This window comes from Rosa rugosa, chromosome 5, assembly GCF_958449725.1.
Source record: "Rosa rugosa chromosome 5, drRosRugo1.1, whole genome shotgun sequence".
Lineage (NCBI taxonomy): Eukaryota > Viridiplantae > Streptophyta > Magnoliopsida > Rosales > Rosaceae > Rosa > Rosa rugosa.
The window spans coordinates 33,971,768-33,984,250 of record NC_084824.1 but is presented as its reverse complement, the minus strand read 5'-3'; the positions used below and the strand labels follow the sequence as shown (position 1 = coordinate 33,984,250).

General features: G+C 36.0%; 1 protein-coding gene across 1 annotated transcript in view; it reads right to left on the bottom strand.

Moving 5' to 3' along the window:
• Positions 1-213: 213 nt before the first annotated feature.
• Positions 214-12,483, bottom strand: part of LOC133710129 (stromal processing peptidase, chloroplastic-like) — a 33,248-nt gene continuing 20,978 nt past the window's right edge. The window contains 6 exon segments of the mRNA XM_062136124.1: positions 214-855; positions 1,349-1,484; positions 1,759-1,909; positions 2,079-2,180; positions 2,289-2,369; positions 2,455-2,575. Coding sequence (XP_061992108.1) covers positions 1,402-1,484; positions 1,759-1,909; positions 2,079-2,180; positions 2,289-2,369; positions 2,455-2,575 — 538 coding nt within the window. The 3' untranslated portion in view covers positions 214-855; positions 1,349-1,401.

The window sequence follows — 12,483 nt, the reverse complement described above, 5'->3', positions numbered from 1 at the left end:
CTTGTACTTGTTTTGTTGAGAAATCAACATCAAAAATTCGTGGTCTCTTCTATTCATTTCTTTTTTGCACGGACAAGATAACTAACATATCAAACTAAAAACCCCTTTCGCACCCTACTTCATGTTCATCAAATTGTTGCTCTATGGTTTCTATTTTTCTCATCTTAAACTTCAAATTAACACAATCTAGATGCAATAAAACCATAACACTGATTGAATAGGAAAGTTGGATATCAAAATCTACAATATTACAACCCACACACCAGCACATTTGCTTCGTAATTAACTTCCCCAAGTAAGACTTTTCCCCATCATTAAGGATCCATATACACCACACTTTCCACTAAAAAGTACAAGTTAGGCTTCGGATGGGGGATCCACACTGTCCTGTTCATTTTATGCAATAAAACCTCCATGGGCAGATGCAAATTGAATACTTGGCAGGGACATGAATATATTATCTACCAGTAATATATCAAAAGAGAAAGGCTAGGGTCTAGGTATTGGCCTAGTATTGACAACATAAGGCAAAATTTTGGATAACTGACAAGAGGCTCATGTATTTACAATATCAAAGAATTGGCCCAGGCACTTGGTATAGCCCGTAATTTTGTACTAGACAAATCATGTTACTGTTTTCTACGTCCCAATGCTCACTGTTGAACTCGGAATGAAGCAAGTATCAGTGGTTTCCAATTGCTCCCAATGGTAATAATATGCAGGAGCATGTCAACCAAGACAGTTGATGACTTCACGTTGAATGGCATGACTATGGTGTGTGCTATAATTTGTTCTGGCGCGACTTTGGCGAGCAGGCCTTTAGCATTATCTGGTCTTAGCTTCTCGCCACTGGACCTGTTTACAAATGTGGAAGTCAGTGCACCTATAATCATAAACAGGGGTAAAGTCAAGTAACTTTTAACTTTTATGAGTCATACATATGATAAGCAAACTAATAAAGTTTCAGTCCTCTAGGCATAGAAATTTCATGAACATGTTCATTTTCTGCAATCAACCAAGGATTTTGATATTGTCCTGACCAGTTCAATACTCTACACAAATTATCTTACACTGATACAATAAGATTTTCCAATATATAATCATTGTAAGGCATGAATCTCTGTATTCATTCCATGATCCTTTTTTTGTTTCTCTAAAATATACAATGCAACAATTATTATTCGATGTCCACAATTTTTTACTGATAAAACATTAATGAAATAATTGGAATCCATTATATAAATGCATTTAATGCAGAAAAGTATAGTGGCAATTATAAAAGAAGATAGTAATGAGAAAATTCTATGCTATATTAAAAGGGAAATGAAACTTCGAGCTTGTGGAATACCTTAATGCTAGATATGTCTTTACTATATGTGAGATGGCACGTATAATCTAAGATCATGTTGTAGGCCGTGTCATTGTAGATAACCCACGCCCAACTGGGAAAACACCTGGAAAACCTTCCTCTGGTTCTTCGACTTCTAAATAAGCAGCAAATTATAGGTTGATTAGATAAAAAAGAGCAAGTAAAACACACTTTATGATGAGGCAGAAGCAGATATAACTAAAGGTACCCCAAATAAAATTAAGCCAGTTTGAAATTCCAGAAAGACAAAGAAAGGCAATATTTTTATGAGGTCTCATGGCCACTCCAACTAGTTCAATACACATCCAGAAAACCTAATCCACTGTATCTTTATAAGTTTCAGGGTATGCAGATTGAAAAAAGTTCAATGCAGCACAATATATCCTCACCAGTCAATTCATCACCAGCTTGAGCCCCAGCAATTCCAATACATGAGTACAAAGAATCGTCATCTATTTTCAATTGATCATATGCAAGGTATACGTCCTCAATAGCAGCAATTTCGTACAAAGTAGTAAGATCTTTGATGCAAGATATATCCTGAACCAAATAGCGCATTATGAGTATCTCAATCTTTACAATGGTTTTCTATGTAACACTTTCAGCATTGATAAAGTGCCAAAAAAAATCTATCCAATATTATTCTCCATGAGTATATCTGTAATCTCTAAATAAACTGGAGGACATCATTAAGAAATTTCTAGTTTACCTTCCTTGGAACAGAAAAAGCTTGCAAGTGAGCTAAAAGTCCAAGCCAGTAGCCATTTGACTTGATCTCAGCTTCATGTCTCATTAGAAGCGTCCGTTTTGCCTACAATTTCAATATTAACAAGTTAATTAGAAAGGTGGTCATGAGAATTCCACTTTATCTAAGAAAAAAAGAATTTCTATTCTACAAGAAAAAAGCAAAGAAACTAACCCTGTCCAGCTCCCTTTGGGAAATCTTGTAGCTATGCAAACCTCTAAGGACATTCTTGCATGCATCAACAGCTTTGTGAACCTGAATGTTTATTACAGCTAAACCTGTGAGGAGACTGGAAATAACACCAACATATTTTTGCTGTATATGAATCTAAATTACGCACCTTGCCAGGAGTTGATGTTACAGATATGACATACCATCCGAGATTCAGCCTATCAAAAAGGTTCAACTCGAACGAGACATCATATGTCAAGCCAAGTGAATCTCTGACCGTCGTAAAAAGTCTGCAAAGAGCATGGAATATTACAAATAAGCGCATATAAAGAATTAAAATAAATAAATAAACATAAATAAAAGAAAACAATATCAAAAACTCAGATAACCAGAGAGAGGTGATTTGCATGCAAAAATATGTTCAATACTGATACATGTTTATGAAAAGCTAAGGTTACACATGTAATATGACTAATATCATGTCCTACTATCTTGATGTAGGACTCATCATAATGCCCTCTGATTATACGTATTTATATGCGTGTAATTATATCTAAAACACTATAAATAAGCAAATCCCCATGTCAATTAAAATGTAATTAATCCATTTTTATTTATTTTGTAGAAATTAAGCGGAATTGCGGAAACGAGAGAAAATGGTAAGAAATTGGAGTTTCCGACAAAAGGACGAAATTGTTAATGCGGGTCAACTGTGGTCAACACCAGCAAGGGAGCGGAATCCAATTATCTTTGATAGTATTTGTGGAAGTGCATTCGGAAAAGAAGAAGAAAGGAAAAAATGGAGACAAGGGAAGAGAAAGAAAAAGAAAAGAAAGAAAAAAAACAAAAGCATTTTGAGTTTTTGACATCATGATGACGTCACCCCCCAATTAAGCATAATTGTGGCACACGGCCTGTTTCTTTCTTTTTCTTTTCTCTTCCTCTCACCCGCTGACACATGTCCCTCTCTCCTCCTCCTTTCTCTCACGACCAGCCACACGGAATTAAGACCCATTCTTCCTCTTCCATATATATAGACCAGACCCTAATTATCAATTGCTCTTCCTCCCTAGAACAGTAGCCGCACCAAAACAGAGGCAGCCCTTTGGGGTGCTCTCTTCCCTTCCTTCTCCATCTTTTCTTCTCCTCACTAAGATCCTCCTCACCAAAAATTCATTCTCCTCACCAAGATCTACCTTACCAAAATTCACCTCACCAAGATCCACCTCACTAAAATTCCATATTCTCATCAATTTCATAAGATTCAAAAGGGAAGCCCAAGCATCAAAAGCTTCATCACTATCAAATTTGGGTAAAAGTGGGGAGCCATAAATCAAGGCTAGTCATAATTGCTTTATAGCAATTTGTGGCTTGTTCTTGTTACTCCTACTTCTCTTCACTTTGTTCCTCTTTAAATTATGTATTTTGATGTTAGTTTGGTGATGGGTAGTGAGTAGTTTTGTTGTTGGGGGTTAGGGTTGTGTGCCCTAACCCAAATTTGATGTAATGGATGCTTAATTTAATTTATATATGGAATTTGTTAATTATTGGATGCTTGTGTTTTGTGATAATCGATTAGAATGCATGCTTAGGAATTGTCAACTCTTGGGTATGTGTTTTAATAAGTCTAGATTAAAATTTAAGGGATGACATCCTTAGATTTTAGAGCTAGAACCCCGATTTAATATTCGTGGGAAGTACAAGCATGGTTCACTACATGATTAGCTTGATCGCAATTATGGTGAGCTTGGTTGCCTAATTCCTCGAACTCTAGGCCTCTTGATGTGAATTAGTGACCCTTGAACCGGCTCTAATTCATGTCAAGTGAGTTCCTACGACCCTTGAACCGGAGTAGGAATACCATGAAAGGGAATTTCGGCCCTTGAGCCTTGAAAAGCCTTGGGTACGGCTTCTACCATCTTTAATAAATTGCACGTAAATTAAATTAGCATCTAGAGCATTGAATTAGGGTTAGGAATCACCCCTAACTACCAATCCCATATTTATATCATTTCTTACTTTGCTTTCTTTATCTAGTTTAGTTGTTAGTTAAAGTTTTCATTTAAATTCTTGCAATTTAGTTATTAGAAATTTAAATTACAATTATCGGTGATAATCAATTATCGGTGCAAACCAAAGCCGAGCATTGCTAAGGGTTGGTGCCTTAGAGTAGCATTTTTTATTTATTTTCTTTTTATTTTTCTTTTGTTTGCTAAGTGTCTTTATTTCCAATTACCGAAGGATTGTGGGTTAGCCACTAATCCCCGTGGTACGATAAACTTTGGGCATAATATTTCCCTATCTTGACAATGATACGTACGCTTGCGTAAATGTTTATCAAGTCAATGGCGCCGTTGCCGGGGATCGAACCCGGGTCACCCGGGTGACAGGCGGGAATACTTACCACTAGGACAATGTTGGTTTTAAGTGTGGGGGTGAGGGCTCGGGCGCCCTTAAAAATATATATATATATATATATATATATATATTAGATAGCTTTTTGTAATTAGAATTTAGTGGTTAATGCCTTTTCTAACCCCAGTGACGAGCCATGAACTTAACTTGTTATGATTGTGGATAGATTAAGCATGATCTAGGACTTTGAATTTGTTTTGTGATTAAGTGTATATGTGATCTATGCTTGATTATATGTGTGCATATAGCCTATGTTAGGTTCGTTCATCATAGTTAGAGAAGCATATAGATTATTCGATTAACTTGCATGCCTTATTTGTGAGCTTTTGAGCCTAATATCTATAGTGTATGCATTGTTCATTCACTTATTCTTTCATGTGTGTACAATTTCATGACATTGCGTATCTAGAACTTGCTTGAGACCTCTCGAGGCTACTTTTAGCTTGCGACATGATAGAAAGGATGGAGGCATTAGGACTATATACCACCATGGCCAAAGAAGCATGTGGCCAAAAAAATATTTACCACTAGATTGCCACTTTGAGCCTATTTATATATTTAGCCTTTTTATTCATTTGCACCACAAATTCCTACCTAGCCTATACACTTTTATCCTACCCTTCCATGGTAGTTGGTGAAGCGATTCGAGAGAATTGACTTTATGTTTAAGTGCTTCAAAAGAAAGAAAAAATCAAAAGTGTGAGGTTACAAAAGAATAAGTGTGGGGGTGAATGTGTGTTTAGAAAAGAAAGTTCGAAAAAAAAAAAAAAAAAAAAGGGTTCAAAGGAAAAAAAAGAAAAAGGTGATCGAAAAAAAAAAAAAAATTGTTGAAAAGAAAAAAAAATAAAAAAAAATAAATAGCTAGTATTATTTTTGCTTATAGTATAGTGTAGTGTGGGTTGTACATTAGGATTAGAGTGAGTGAGTTAGCATTTGAAAGCAAAAGTCATATATATCTCTACAAGAGAGAGTTGCTTCACGAGCTTCTATGGACTTTGTATTTCCTTATCCTTCATTTCTTATAGCCACTTGCCCTTAGCCCCATTACAACCAAATAAAAGACCTCTTAATCTTGAATGTTGTGGGTTACCTAGCGGAGATGAGATCGAAGAGCAAGCATATGGCGGCGCGTGTTGTGAAGTTACTTTTGAGTGAAACACATATAGCCCCTAAACACTTGAGCGGTAATATGTAGTGAACCTATGTGAGTTTAGCGGGTTATATCGGGTCTTCTATGTGCCTATTTGATTGTGGTGGATTGATTTGACACATGGTCAACGCATGCATATACTTGAGCATTTCTCATATGTGCTTCTTAATTGCCTTAGAAATTCGTAAGTCCTATGTTGTGCTTTATCAACTTTATGGTCATATACATAATTAGTTCTCCGAGGATTATGGTTGGAAATGCTAATACCACATTTTCTTTATGTTTGAGCATATGTGTTTGAGTTAATAGATTTTTTGGCCATTAATTTACATTTAGTTTGCTTGGGGACAAGCAAAGTTCAAGTGTGGGTGTGTGATTATACGCATTTATATGCGTGTAATTATATCTAAAACACTAGAAATAAGCAAATCCCCATATCAATTAATATGTAATTAATCCATTTTTATTTATTTTGTAGAAAATAAGCGGAATTGCGGAAACGAGAGAAAATGGTAAGAAATTAGAGTTTCCGACAAAAGGACGAAATTGTTAATGCGGGTCAACCGTGGTCAACACCAGCAAGGGAGCGGAATCCAATTATCTTTGATAGTATTTGTGGAAGTGCATTCGGAAAAGAAGAAGAAAGGAAAGAAAGAAAAAAAACAAAAGCATTTTGAGTTTTTGACATCATGATGACGTCACCCCCCAATTAAGCATAATTGTGGCACACGGCCTGTTTCTTTCTTTTTCTTTTCTCTTCCTCTCACCCGCTGACACATGTCCCTCTCTCCTCCTCCTTTCTCTCACGACCAGCCACACGGAATTAAGACCCATTCTTCCTCTTCCATATATATAGACCAGACCCTAATTATCAATTGCTCTTCCTCCCTAGAACAGTAGCCGCACCAAAACAGAGGCAGCCCTTTGGGCTGCTCTCTTCCCTTCCTTCTCCATCTTTTCTTCTCCTCACTAAGATCCTCCTCACCAAAAATTCATTCTCCTCACCAAGATCTACCTCACCAAAATTCACCTCACCAAGATCCACCTCACTAAAATTTTATATTCTCATCAATTTCATAAGATTCAAAAGGGAAGCCCAAGCATCAAAATCTTCATCACTATCAAATTTGGGTAAAAGTGGGGAGCCATAAATCAAGGCTAGTCATAATTGCTTTATAGCAATTTGTGGCTTGTTCTTGTTACTCCTACTTCTCTTCACTTTGTTCCTCTTTAAATTATGTATTTTGATGTTAGTTTGGTGATGGGTAGTGAGTAGTTTTGTTGTTGGAGGTTAGGGTTGTGTGCCCTAACCCAAATTTGATGTAATGGATGCTTAATTTAATTTATATATGGAATTTGTTAATTATTGGATGCTTGTGTTTTGTGATAATCGATTAGAATGCATGCTTAAGAATTGTCAACTCTTGGGTATGTGTTTTAATAAGTCTAGATTAAAATTTAAGGGATGACATCCTTAGATTTTAGAGCTAGAACCCCGATTTAATATTCATGGGAAGTACAAGCATGGTTCACTACATGATTAGCTTGATCGCAATTATGGTGAGCTTGGTTGCCTAATTCCTCGAACTCTAGGCCTCTTGATGTGAATTAGTGACCCTTGAACCGGCTCTAATTCATGTCAAGTGAGTTCCTACGGCCCTTGAACCGGAGTAGAAATACCATGAAAGGGAATTTCGGCCCTTGAGCCTTGAAAAGCCTTGGGTACGGCTTCTACCATCTTTAATAAATTGCACGTAAATTAAATTAGCATCTAGAGCATTGAATTAGGGTTAGGAATCACCCCTAACTACCAATCCCATATTTATATCATTTCTTACTTTGCTTTCTTTATCTAGTTTAGTTGTTAGTTAAAGTTTTCATTTAAATTCTTGCAATTTAGTTATTAGAAATCCCATATTACAATTATCGGTGACAATTTCGACTCATTGTAAATAACCACCACTAAGCTCATAGCTTTGATTAGGCTTCGGTGCAAACCAAAGCCGAGCATTGCTAAGGCTTGGTGCCTTAGAGTAGCATTTTTTATTTATTTTCTTTTTATTTTTCTTTTGTTTGCTAAGTGTCTTTATTTCCGATTACCGAAGGATTGTGGGTTAGCCACTAATCCCCGTGGTACGATAAACTTTGGGCATAATATTTCCCTATCTTGACAATGATACGTACGCTTGCGTAAATGTTTATCAAGTCACCCTCAAATCATAGTAATCAAGTAGAGTGTCATTAGACAATCAACCTGCTTGACAAGTCCATTCCCCAAACTCAGTATTATTCACATACCTCCTATCTGTTTCAACCTAAAAGGGCTTTCCAGTTTAACTAAATGGAAGACGAGATGACCAAAAATCACTCTATCCCAGTATCAAATAAAACCTCCAACATGCACGTTCAGATAATGTTGGCTGGTACGAAATGGCTGTAACGAATCAGAGAACCTCCCACTGAAGACTTATTAATATAGGGTAAGATTTATAAATAGTCCTTAGGGTTTGGAGTGATGGTCAAAATTAACCTAGTGGTTTAAAGATGTTTAATTTTACCCCTATGGTTTGCGAAATTAATCAATGTTGGTCCAAATACTATTTTAGACAAAAAAATCCTACATGTGCAAGGATAAATTTGTCACTTTAATTTTAGAAAAAAAGTAAAAAGAAAATTGAATTAAATAGCTTCTGAAAAAGTGAAACTTAAAAAGGAAAACAAATCCCCCTGAAAAGAAATAGGAGATTGAGGAATTCTGTATTTTTTTTTTTTAATTTCGTTTTCCATAAAATTTCTAATTTAAATTTTCTTTCGTTCTATTTTTTGATTGAGATGAGAAACTTATCCTTGCACAAGAGAAAGTTTTTGTCAAAACTAGTTTTTGGACAACTTCGATCAACTTCGCAAATCACAAGGGTAAAATTAAACATTTTGAAACCACAAGGTTATATTGAGTATTGATACACTCTGAGCAAGCGCATAATTTAACCCTGAAATGTCATTAGTAGTATAAGTAAGTAGGGATCGTTCTATTCCGGGGATTGAGGGTACACCTGTCAATGTAGGACAATTAAACAATTAAAATTAAACAAAGTATAATATTCACAAATATATTCACAGCTATAAACATTTTACACGAAAAGGGGAATGGATTTTGTTTTTGGTTTTTCGAAAATAAAACTAAGTTAACAAAACAATTAAAATGCAAAAACATAAAAACATAAATGGAATGAGAGAACAAAGATCAAAACCGAAACTTATGATTAAAATCGATTCAAACCCTAATATTGTTCATCTAAGTCATGAGAAAGGAGTTGATCATGTGAAACATTCGAAAGCAAATGATTTCCCATATTTTACTTTTCAATGCTAATTAACCTAAGCGAAAGCACCTAGATTAATCCTATCAAACATGTAATCAAACCCTAGAAAGCTAGTCAATCATGACATGTTTAACGCATTAGACATAGAGAAAGGCTATCAACTCAAGTGTACAACTTAGTTATGGAAAAGTCCACCTAATTGCAATTCTCTTTAATTAAATTCGATCTTTGTACAAAACCTTTACTACTTTGATTCAAGTTTACACAAAACGAAAAGTCGATTTCATGTTCTTAAACCTAGCACCAATTATATCGAAACCCTAAGTGTTTGCAACCACATAAGATTAAAATACAAAAGTTATCTATAACGCAAATTTAATTAAACAAACCCACATAAGCAACTCTCGAAGAACAATAATATGAATCTGAAAATTTCATTCAATCATATAAAATTCCAGAAATTAATATTCATTCAAACATATATGTCAACTAAAACAAACCAACGAAATTCAAACAAAGGTTACAAAGTAGAGGTCGAATTACACCGTGGATGGAAGATGAGGATGAATGATTTTCGTTGTGATCCTTGAAGCTTGAAAGCAAGTCTTCAATGGTGGATGGTGGAGGAATAGTCACGGCTCCTTCTTCTCCCTTCGGCCTTGCTTGAACTCCGTGGCTTGCTTTAGAGGATGGAGAGAAAATGGAAGAAGCTCACGGCAACAATATAATTTTTCTGAATTTTTCTAAGGGATGTGGCACCTTTTTCAACGTCAAAGAGGTGGGTATATATAGGAGCACGGCTAGGGTTCACAAAGCAATCACAAATTTCCACATAGCTTCCACCAATGAGAATTCGCCAAGTAAGCTTTGTGATGTAGTCCAACCAATCATAGAATGCCAAGTAATCCGCGTGATGTGTTCCAACCAATCAAAATTCTCTAAAATACCTCCCTAATATTTAATTGCCGAATTTCCTTGAAATTATTCTGATTTTCTTCATGAATTTCGGCTAATATTCCTTTAGGGAATTTAGGGATGCACCTAGACACGTTTTCAGCTTTTCTTGGTCTCCACCTTTTTCTCTTTCCTTTTATTTCTGATTTTCACGTTGGCAATCACACCAAATTATTCCTCCAACAATATTTCCTTCCCATAAAAGTCTCCCAAGAAAATCTCTCCTTGAAATCCTCAATCAATCATCTTTAATTCCCATGTTGTCACCTTGTTTTTCTCCTTAAGTATTACACGGCAAATTTAATCCCCAAGGAAAATATATTTTCCTTTTTAAAAACTCTTCCTTGATTTCCTCTTGCTTTGGACGGCAAAACTCTTAAGTCTCCACATTCTTCTCTTGACGTCACAAAACCCTAGTTTACATGGGCTTTATCCACTTTTGCCGAAAATCCAAGCCTCTTGATAATTCTTAGGCTTCTTGCGTCACCTTCTTGCCATGTCATCATCAAATGTCTTCAAGAAGCTTCTCTCATGCCATGACACATCATTTTGCCGATTTCCTTTCTTGGTTGGCTCAAGAGTCTTGTTTTGGCAGGGTTTCCTCTTCTGAGTGGAGTTTCCTGGTTGAAACAGGAAAGCTTCTTTTCTTCATTTCAGCTCATTTATGCAGCCCTCAGTGGCTTGTCTTTACTCCCTCCAACGTTGGCTAGCTCCTCTTTCCATTTATGAGCTCATTCCAGCTCATTTATTCCAAAGTCCTGAAAATAGAAACAGTTACCAAAAATAGAAACTTTCCTAAAATGAAAAACGGAAACTTTCCTAAACTAAAATGGGAAACTTTCTAAAAAAAGAAATAGAAACTACAAAACGGAAACTTTCTACAAATAGGAACTTTCCCAATCAAAGAATGGAAACTTTCCTAAACAGGGTTTTAATAAGGAAATAACGCAAGAAATGTAGGGAAAAGCAAGTAAAACGTCGCATTAAAATGCTCCTATCAGATTCCCCCACACTTAGCTTTTGCTAGTCCGTTAGCAAAATCATACTAAGACACACACTAAGACTCAACGAAAATTTAAAGACTCTACAAATACAATGACTCTATTGCCCTTCAACTTTTTGTCTCAGCAATCTCATACTTTCACAACACCAAGATTAGCACTCAACCAAGAATCAATGTTTAAGCATTCGAGAGTTAATTAAAGCATATGATCCACACATACACAAGTAGGACTTGGTTGTAACAATGGTGATGGGTTGGGCTTAGCATGCTTCAGACAAGTATGATCCACATCCTCACAAGGTATATCCACTCTTTCTTTTCTCAGATCATGACAATGCTTAAAAGCTTATAATCACTCAATTATATGTGAGAGAACATATTTTAAGGCAATCAAATAGCTCACATATATAAGAAACGAAAAGCACTTTGTGAATATAATTTTTTTCAAAAGATCTCATGAAGGATATCAACTACTTGCACGAATGGACCCAAGCCATAGTTTCAACTCTTGTAACTCATCTCCACATCAAAGGCTGTCCCATCTTAAGGATCAAGAAGGTCCTCTCAAATGTTATAATGGGGCCAAGGCTCAAGGTTTAAAGAACCGAAAGGTAAGGAATTTAACAAAGTGTCCTAAAAACCTAGCAGAGCTCATGTAAATGTAGAGACCTCAAGAATTCCACCAAGGCATTTGCAAAAACGTCACTTCCCATAGAGGTAATATAAGAGGGCCAAATGTCTTCATGTTGGGCCCAATCTTCAATGTAAACTTCCCTTGAACTCTAGTGAAATGGACAAAGGCCAAATTTTTCTGTAGTGGGCCTTCAATTCAAAGCAAACTCCAAAATCACTAAATATGGGGGACTAAAATCCATAAACATTTCTTTTTCTTTCTTTTTCTTTTTAGCCGTAAACATTTTTTTCTTTTTCATTTTTTTTTTTTTTCGGCTTTCACAAATTTTTTCTTTATGGACACGTCTACCCCCACACTTGAACTTTCACCTCTTCTCAATCTTCATCCTTAGCACCAAACCCATGTAGTATGTCTCAAAAGATAGCTCCACTAAGTTCTTAGAACAAAGGATAGGGTTGTAACTATACTAAGCTTCATGGTTAAGGATTTTAAGGGTGATGAACGAAAAGGCTTAATGTAGGCTGAAAGGGCTTATCTAGAGGGGTCCCACGACGGGCACAAATAGGGACACAAGTTTATATGGCAATGGTGGTAATTCCTAAGGTACCTCTATCCCTTCCAGAATCAGGGCCATGTATTGATACCACGTCTCCACAAGCACAAGAGCGAATTCTAGCATTCTCTAGTCCATTAAACTTAATCTACGGCAAGCAGTCAAT